Consider the following 10,151-nt stretch of genomic DNA (forward strand, 5'->3'; position numbering starts at 1 on the left):
CAGTTTGGTGATCTATATTAGTTTGTTCAAGAAAAAGAGGAATGTTTGTTGAGTTTAATGTAATTAAGTCACAGTGTAGGTATGGCCGGTGTTACAGAGCAGCACATGGATCTGAGTGCGTGGCATTTCTGTCATATCCTTCACACTAAATCCCGTTTGGAACAGAGATCAGGACACCTTGTTTCCACTTGGATCCGCACCACGTCCGTCCTATATGATACAACTGGCATTTATGTGGCAAAAGGCTTCCATATTTTACATGTTATATTCCACATATCTATCTATCTATCTATCTATCTATCTATCTATCTATCTATCTATCTATCTATCTATCTATCTATGCACCTTTCTACTTGTTCTCTGCTGTTCATTTCCTTCCTTTTCATGTATCTTCTGCTCCCCTCCAAGTTGAGTGTTACACTCTGCCTTGGCTGCTATCACATCAATGACAGTTTGATTTATACCTCACTTCTTGTTTGAACTGGGACTACGTCAGCAGTAGAGAAGGCTACCCCGTGCAGTCTTCTCCCCCTTTCTGTCCCCCACCCTCTTTCTCTTTCGTTCTCATTTCTTTGACTTATAAAGGAGAAAAATGCATCAACCGAAATCCTAGGAAATATTACACTGTGACAATATCACAGATATGCCAAACAAAGCTGACTGCAATTATTTTAAATTGAATCAAATACTTCTTGTCAACCAAGTGCACCATTAAGCCACATAAATAACCAAATTTAGCCATCCATGTCCTGGAAACTTTAAATAGTCTTCCTGTTTATAGCTGAGAGGTGGCATTTCCCTGTAAAGCTGTAAGGAAGTTTTACCACAGAATCACCACACTGCACAAGCCACATCTTGTTCAGTTGTCATGAGAAGGAAGAGGTGTGGTGGTGTCTTGCAGAGCCAGTTCCCTTTTTATTTCTACTCATTTCTGTAGCGTGCCACCTGCTGGTGCGAGGGAAACTACATTAACTGGTTGCTTAAAGTAACAAGTCCATGGTGGTTCAGTTTGAGATTGATAATGTGTTTATGTGTAGGCTGCAGATTGCACAGGAAGAACATCACACAGTGGCAGAAGAGAAGGTCAACCTGGAGCGAGAGATGCGAAACGAGATTGATGCCGCCAAGCAGGAGGCACAAAGACTACGAAAACTGCGTGAGGGAACAGAGAATGAGTTGAGCAGACAGAAATATGCAGAGCAGGAGCTTGAACAGGTATCACAAGGCCTTATTAACAGGATGTACAATTTGTGATAAGGATTTTTTTTTTTATTACTTTAATCAAAATGAAACCTTGCCAGAGGTAACAACTTTGCCACAGTCATTCATTTCAAATATGCAAATTATGCATTGCCTCATTAAATATGTAAAATTTTTCACAAAAAAAAAAATATATATATATAGTCCAGTAAAAATACAATGCCAAAATTTATTTAAATGCATAACATTTATAAAAACATAAGATAAAAAAACATATTATGTAAAACAATCTATTATTTGAATGCAAAATTGTTTTGTAAAAGTTCCAGTCTTCCAAACTCTAGTAAAATAATAGCATGTTTACACCAAAACACGTGCCTCTTTTCACCATTTGCTTATTAGCGATTGGATACCTTCGCAGTCTCTCACAGATTTACCTTACAGGTGTCCCATCACCATGTGAACAGCTGAAGTGGCACAGAAGAGGTTTTACACAATTCCCTCCTCGAAAACATTGAAACACAGCCAATATTTATGAGCTTGTGTGTTTGTTTTAGGTGCGAATGGCTCTGAAGAAGGCTGAAAGGGAGCTGGAGTTGAGTAGCGGCTGGTCTCTTCCTGAAGCTCTGCAGAAATGGCTGCAGCTCACACACGAGGTGGAAGTACAGTACTACAACATTAAGAAACAGCAAGCAGAAAGACAGCTCATGGTGGCTAAAGAAGGGGTAAGATGTTCAAATACTCATAGATTACATGATTTAACTGAATATTAAATCTATTTAGCCTGTTCCACTAGCTGAACATCCATTAATTATGAAGTTGTGTCCACAATAACAGGCAGAAAAAATCAAGAAGAAGAGAGGAACTCTCTTTGGGACGTTCTACGTGGCCCACAGCTCTTCACTGGACGATGTTGATCACAAAATCCTCTCAGCCAAGTGAGTCACCAGAAATAAAGACTCATTTTAACTTGCACAACTAAAAATAAAGGTTCCAAAAGGAGGGCTTTTTAAAAGACCTATTTTTAAGGACTTTTTAATAATCTGAAGAACCTTTTGGATTGGAAAGGTTACATGGATGTTCTTCATGGAACCATCGTTAAGAACCTTTATTTTTTTAAGAGTGTAGTAGAACAACCAAACCTCACCTCTCTTTCTCTCTCACTTCTGCAGACAGGCTCTGGGAGATGTGACCGCTGCTTTGAGAGAAAAGCTTCATCGATGGCAGCAAATTGAGATTCTGACAGGGTTTAATATTGTCAATAACCCTGGCATGTCGTCTCTGGCATCTGCCCTCAACCTGGACCCTGCTTTCCTGAGCATCCACCCTGCTGTACCCCAACTCCTACTGCTGTCCGATGACCTAGACGACATGGACGAGGACATACTTTCCACAGGAACCCTGCAATGTGAGTTTATCACGCACACATTTTTTAATAGTGCTGAATCTGATCATATTTATCTTTGTCATGATATAAAGCTTCTCAGCCGTCTATAACCATATTAAAATGATCCAGTGACCAGTTTTCTAACCCTAATACATGGCGATTACGCTTTCCGTTGAGCTTTGCCTTTTCGTGGTGTGATATCATTGGCTAATGTCTGCAGATGCCGCCTGGCAGATGGATCGGCGAGTGAGCGACATTTGGCCTGTGGCTTCCGAGAGCCAATCCCTGTGGAAACCAATCCCTCCTGGTTGGCAGCACCCCCTTTATTCTCTCAGCCAATTCTAACACAAAGCAAACCCTTCTATGTCACTCCCACTGCGCATTTAAGACCATCTAGATGGAAATTGTGTATCCAGCTCTTGAACAGACACCTTTAATCCTTTGTTAAACTTTTAAAGTGCAGATGTGGAATCAGTGCTGCTGTTTATATTCATCTCAGTGTGGATAAACACCAGAGCATGTGAAATGTTGACCAGACTTTACCAGCTCTATTGTGATCATTATTGTAGATGTTACAAATTAGAAGCCACTGATTCCATGTCTGCACTGATGGCAACTTAATTTGCCAAAATAGCAAGTTTTAAGGTGCTGTCACATTTACTGTCATTTGGCTAAGTTTTGCTGCGAAATCCATTCATTACAACAGGAATCCACATGATCAGGAATTTCCTTTGCAGATTTTGCAACAACTGGTCATGTGAAATTGCCACATTAACCGACAAAAAGTTGCCTGGTTTAAAAGTGACTTCTGTATGAGGTGTGTTTGATACATCTCTACAATATTTACCATAGACCAGTGGTTGGCAACCAGTGGCACGCAGAGGGATAATCACTGGCATGCAAGCAATAGGGAAAACTGCATACTGTCGTACATTTTGAGGTAATCATTCCTCATAGACAGCCTGTTAGGAGTTATAAATACTATTAAAGTGTGCGAATTAACTTGTGCTAGTCTACAGATGCATGTGGCTCTGGCAAATCACGCGTGCGAGCGCTGTACATACGAGGCACTTCAGATCAATGCCTCAGTGGTCTAACAGCACTAGTCAATGTCAAAATAATTGAGATGTCCAAGCAAATCAAAGTAGGCGGGGTTTACTGTTCACAGCAGCAGAGCACAAATTCAAGCGCGAAGCGTCAGTTTAACGTTGAAAGAGAGCGAGGTAAGATAGAAGCTGCAAATCATTTAATATTAGTCAGCTGTTTTACAATAGAAATGTTAAATGACCGACAGCTATATCCAGTGATACAAACAACTTGACTTTTTCCTCAAATGTGGCCATTTTCAGAGAGAGAGCGCGAGAGAGAGATTAAAGTTGCATACGTGAATTACCTGCATCTGCGTCTGTCTATACAAACAATAAAGCTGTGAGTTTACTTCAAAAACCCCCTCGTTGCTGAGAAAAATTATGTAGTTATTCAGTATCGATTAATAAAAGTTGCAGGGCAGCATTGACAAGTTTCTGAGCTCCTGAATGTTTCTGTGTTTGCGCAGTGCAATCTACGATCTCTGTGTGCGTCAATTAAAGCATGGTGATTAAACTGCACAATTGACCTGTCACACACACATACAGTGGTGTTCAGTAGAATCACACTGTAAATATGTTATTCAAAGTCTAATTTAAACATTCAAATAATAAAACTTTCATGTTTTTAAAAAATTATGGAAAAATGCTTCAGAAACTATTTGCATGATAATCAAATATAGATTTTTATCTGAACATTTAAAAATGCTTATGTACTGTATAAATACAGCATGCATTTAAAAAAGGCAGCGGCTAATTCCACTAAGTGTAAATATCTATAGATTCTATTTACACTGTTAAAATGGCAAGATTTTCTGCTATTTATACTACTTATTGCAAATAGTGGCAATTATCTGCACCTCAGTATTGTAGTACATTATAAAACAGTACGCAATAATACCATATTGAGTGTAAATTATAGTTTTAATTCAAATATTAAATGGATGCCACCTTATTGGGACAATAAAACCCACCCTACACCTACCCTAACCCTACGCGATAGTTTTATTCTCAACTTTTTGATTATTTCCTTCATTTTTATTGAAAATAAATGCCTTTCCGATGCAATATGAGATTTTAAAAGGGAGAAAAAAAATTCGGCAAAAGAAGGGTTCGAACTTGGGTCGATCGCGTCAAAAAAGCATGCGCCTGAAACAGATGTTGAATGAGCGTCTTTTTTATTGTTGACTAACCTAATCACACATTGGTGGGTGGAGTTAGTGTAAATAGCCTTTGCCAACAAGGATGGCTATTTGCACTTAGTGTAAATAGACACTCGGTTTAAAAAAGGGGGGTGCATGGATTGCTTGGCACATTGGTTAACCAGAAAAATTAAAAATGGCACTTCATGCCCAAAAGGTTGCCGACCCCTGCCATAGACAGAAGACTTTTTTTGCCTGCAAAATTCAGCCAAAATGTCACTAGTGTGACCACACTGTATACTGAAGATGTGCTGCAAAACATGGCTCTGTAGCTAGCGCAGAAGCTAGCTACATCAAAGCTTTTTTTTATTATATTTATGGGCTTTTCATACTGAAATAGTTAACCCTGGGTTATATATTATTTTTGTTCTGTGTTGCTGGGTTTCCAGGTTAGTGATTCACAACATGTGTCTTTAGCACAGCAACTTGGTGTTAGCGTTGCTAAGGCTAACCCAGAGTTAAAATCAAGTTGTCAACCCTCTTTTTACAATTTAGGGGGTAAAATTTTGTTAAACCCTGGCAAAAAATGGTTAAAAAATGTTAACCCAGCGTTAAGCACAGTGTGCAAAGCCTGTATTTAAATTTACTACACGGCTCTTTAGAATATTCTGATTGGACGATTAACAAAATTCTGTGCATAAATGTTTTTGTACATTGATTTTGTATAAACTGTTAAACTTATATCATTTGTTGTTGTCGCAAACTGACAATGGGTTTCATTCACTGTGCATGCAAATTTGTACATGAAATCTGCATACAAACGTTTTAATAAACAAACCATGGTTCATCAGTAACTGAATATTATTCTAAATGTAGGAACAACTGAAACCAAACATACGTAAAAAATCACACTCTTGGTGTCCTTATTAAATAAATAGATTAATCTATTTCAACATGAAAACCTCGGGCACACAGTTCCTCACTTAGAGTACTCTAAATTTCAGTACATTATAACAGTGTTCAAAAATTTGTGTGTGGTGAATTAGGCGAGAATTTTTAGTGAACACTTCCACACAGTTATTGGTGAATGAGACCCAGTGTCCTAGTTAGCTGTGCTGATTTCACATCTTTCATATCACTCCATGGTCTTCTGACATAAAATGATTTCACTCAAATCAATATTTCATGTCCATTTATTCATTTATTAGTTTAGTAGCCGTGTAATAAGTGCATAATGTAGTGTCATCATCCCTCTTAAAAGTTTCATACAGCTAACCAAGCACTTGCATCACTGCATTATTTCCGTGCAGCCTGAAAAACTACGTCTGTCATCGTGCAGTTTTTGTGGACACTGATCCTCTTCGCTCTGCAGTCTTGCAATGCTTTTACACTTTTGTGTGTTCATTTCCTGTGCCACATCATCAGCTCTGTTTCCTCCCTAGTTAATGTGCTTTTATCACTGTATCACACACTCCCCCAGATGTAACTTCCAAACTGTGCATTCATCCTTTGCAACGAAGGCAGGCGTGAAACATTACCTACATGTGATAAAAATATGTCAAATTAATTAAAGGGATAGTTCACCCAAAAAAAATTAAATTCTGTCATTAATTACTCACCCTCATGTCTTTCCAAACCCGTAAGACCTTCATTCATCTTCAGAACACAAATTAAGATATTTTTTATGAATTCTGAGAGCTCTCTGACCCTTCCATATACACCAATGTAATTACCATGATCAAGGTCCAGAAACATAGCAATGAGATCATTAAAATAATCCATGTGACCTCAGGGGTTCAACCGTAATGTTATAAAGCTATGAGAATACTTTTTGTGCGCAAAGAAAACAAAAATAACGACCTTATTCAATAATTCTCCTCCTCATCATCCTATAGTGCCATTTTGGAGATTATCCACTGAATGTAAACAACGTATGTACGCGGATACACTGTTTACGTTGTTTACGCTTTGATCTGAACGTAAACAACGCATCCGCGTACTTTGCATATGTTATTTACGTATGTGATACTCTCCAAAATGGCGGTACAGGGTGACACATTATTGAATAAAGTCATTACTTTTTGTGCACAAAGACAACAAAAATATTCTCTTTATAACATTAAAGTTGAACCAGTGATGTCACATGGATTTTAACGACCTCCTTGCTACGTTTCTGAGCCTTGATCGTGTAAGGATCCTTGCTGTCTATGGAAGGGTCAGAGAGCTCTCGGAATGCATCAAAAATATCTTAATTTGTGTTCCGAAGATGAACGAAGTTCTTACAGGTTTGGAACGACATGAGAGTGAGTAATTCATGACAGAACTCTCATTTTTGGGTGAGCTATCCATTTAAATCATGACTAGTTAATCTAATCATAAATCATAATTTCAGTTGTATAATTTGAACTAAGCAAAATCTAAATTTAACAGATACACAGACCTCTGTTTTGGACAACCTATAACACTATAATTTATGAGACAGAATCTTGATTAGATTATCTCAGAGACTGAATGACTTGAATGTCCGCTCACTAATTCAGACAAATATCTGTGTGTGTGCCTCTCCTCAGCTCCCAGCCTGATGTCCCTGCGGTCACGACATGGAGACCCCATGCTGAACCTGAGCTCACAGAGGTTGGTAGAGGCTGGTGAGAGTGAAGCCGGGCTCCTGCGGCCCCCTGGTCGCCCGTATGTGTGGCAGGCTCGCAGCCACTCGATCGGCCACGTGGAGTTTCTCCCTGTACCTTTGCTGTCTTCCTCTCTGTCTCATCCCTCCATCATGTCTACCTCACTCCTGTCTTCCTCCTCCGGCTCTCGCTTTGCTGCGCTGCAGTACCATTCCTCATACTTCACCTCTATGGAGGCGGTTTCAGGTCTGCCGCCAACAGGGTTCACTGCTTCATGCAGTGAACAGAGAACTGAAAGCATTGGGTACCTCACTCACTGTTTGCTGTGCACACACACAGCATGTGTGTAGGCCGTCCATAACTTCCCTGTTATCGATAAATATTCTATGCTAAAGAATTCTATGCTTTACTACAATTTGCTAACAAAGTTTATTTTTCTGAGTTTCAATTTTGTATCTGTAATACATTATAATTATAATATATTTACTATATTATAATTACATTAGAATTTCACGTGTCATGAACTGTAACCTTTATAGTTAATTTCCATTTAACTATTTAAATGTAAACACAGTGAGAAACCAAACTAATCCAGCATGAAAAAGTCAACATGAAAACAAAATTGACTCCATTTACTTTCTTTACAATCATCCCTGGTCTTATTGTGCTTAATTTTTCATTGGACAAAAAAAGGTCTTCTTAATTTTGAACTTAAATTTAAACTTGTTCCATCCAAGGTTAACTAAAACTGAAACCAAAACCATTTTGGTACTCGAAAATAAACTAAACTAAAAAGGAAATAAAAAGTAACAACTATGTAAAAATATAAATATTTCAAAAACAATAACTAATAAAATGACAAAACAATAAAATGAAACATCAAAATTAAAATAAAAACAGAAAATACAAGAACAAAAAATAATTCAAAATATCGAGAAAAAAATATAATAGTGTCTCAGTGATACTAAAAAAGCACTGGTTCTGCCTCTGAAAAAACTGCTATTACCTAGGCTATACAGATATTCCAATGCAAACTACATTCCCTATGTTTCACTTGGAAAAACATCACTTTATTGAAGTAAATGGGTTGCGAGTGCTTATTCATGTTGACATGAAGTTCTGAAGAAAATTTAAACTAACTTGCTAAAGTAAAGCAAATGGGTAGATTCTGAAATGCTCTTCTCTCCTTGTCCCGTCATACAGGGATCTGAACCGGTCCGAATCGGATTCCTCTCTCTCAGTTTCTCAGTACGGAGACGCCCAGCGCTGCACCTCAACTCCTCTCTACAATAAGCTGTCCAGATCCAATGGTGGTTCCTCCACCGACAGCCCACTGCTGCAGAAAAAGACCTTTGGCATGGAGAAGTGTTCCAGTCTCGGAGAGATCCACTCTCAGCAATCTAGCCTCACCTCTGATGACTTGATGCGCTCTCTCATCTACACCCCCGAGCAGGACGGCCCGTCACTGCCAACAGGAAAGGGTGCCAGCCGAATCTCTCAGATCACAGGCAAGAAGAACCTGGGGGACGAGGACAGCGGCTCCACAGGAGACGATACTGAAGGCTCCAGCACGGGCCGCAAGAAGCACACCTTTACCAAACTCTTCAAGAGGCCGAAGAAATAACAGCAGTATGGGAAAATGCCAAACACAAAAGGTCTACGACTAGCACAACGGTACTTTCTAACCTTGAAGAGTTTTAGAAAGAACATGTAACTTATGTGGAATTTTTGATTTATATCGTAATTGTGTTGACCAACGGGAACAGAAACAGTCATTTGTTGGGAACAGGTATGACATCACTGTACATTTATTTATTTGCTTCTACAACTAAGGGCACTAGATGGTGTTGTCCATTTTTGGTGTGAGAGTTACTTCTGTTTTTATTTGTAGTTAGCGTGAGCTGGAGCTTTCACTCTCAAAACAAACACCAAACGCCTGCAAAGGCTTTCAGCACACACAAATGACTCCACCTACTCTGTGCTGTTGTTTTACATAGGATTTGCTTGGACTTCTTTCCTTTTCACATGCAGCCCATCATTGTGTTGTCAGAGGAAACATTTGGCCATAAATATTACCGTTCACGTCCCCCTGCTGAAAACACACCATAGTATGAGGATCTGTGTGCGTGACTGATGTGAGGCTGAAAATATCTTGTTACTTGCTTTTGATTTCTCCTTCTGTTATCAAAATCCATTTTAAAATGTTTTAAACTTGTTACGTCCTCACAGAGGAAATAGGTGCCTTTTAGTTTAAGCATTGCCAAATGTTATTGCTGTGAACTGCCTGTGTGTGTCACAGACAGGATATGTACTGTAGTTCTCGTCTCTGGTTTGTAACTACATGCCTTTAACTTTATTCATGCTTCATACCACTGAAGTCTTTTCATACCCAAGAAAACACCCAAGGGGTGTTTTGCAAATTAAAATCACTTGCTTATATAAACTGGGGAGTTTCATTTCTTAATAAAAAACACTGTTCTTTACATTTTATTTAAAAATGTGTCATTATTATTAGCTATTTGTTTTCACATTACATTTTTTTGGTTTAATTTTGGCAGTCTTTGCAAGGAAAATTAAATTACTAACTGTATTTTTTTATTTTGACAATGTATCATCCCGGTAAAAAACTAAATGAAATTACATTTTATTTGTAATTTTGGCAAATATTCAACCATTCATACTGTGAGTTTGGGGTCAGTAAGCTTATATT

General features: G+C 38.4%; 1 protein-coding gene across 6 annotated transcripts in view; it reads left to right on the top strand.

The window, feature by feature from the left end:
* Nucleotides 1-9,934, top strand: part of LOC306856134 (stromal interaction molecule 1-like) — a 33,993-nt gene extending 24,059 nt beyond the window's left edge. For 2 of the 6 annotated variants that reach the window (XM_079395167.1, XM_079395166.1), the window contains exons 8-14: nucleotides 1,038-1,215; nucleotides 1,758-1,925; nucleotides 2,038-2,138; nucleotides 2,373-2,608; nucleotides 2,808-2,894; nucleotides 7,385-7,448; nucleotides 8,645-9,934. In XM_079395167.1, the coding sequence (XP_079251293.1) occupies nucleotides 1,038-1,215; nucleotides 1,758-1,925; nucleotides 2,038-2,138; nucleotides 2,373-2,608; nucleotides 2,808-2,894; nucleotides 7,385-7,448; nucleotides 8,645-9,065 (1,255 nt within the window). In that variant the 3' untranslated portion in view covers nucleotides 9,066-9,934. Of the gene's footprint in view, nucleotides 1-1,037; nucleotides 1,216-1,757; nucleotides 1,926-2,037; nucleotides 2,139-2,372; nucleotides 2,609-2,807; nucleotides 2,895-7,384; nucleotides 7,463-8,644 lie in introns of all 6 variants that reach the window. The other 4 variants (XM_079395168.1, XM_079395169.1, XM_079395170.1 and 1 more) reach the window with 3 other exon arrangements.
* The last annotated feature ends 217 nt before the right edge of the window (nucleotides 9,935-10,151 follow it).

Source organism: Barbus barbus (assembly GCF_936440315.1).
Source record: "Barbus barbus genome assembly, chromosome: 36".
NCBI classification, from domain to species: domain Eukaryota; kingdom Metazoa; phylum Chordata; class Actinopteri; order Cypriniformes; family Cyprinidae; genus Barbus; species Barbus barbus.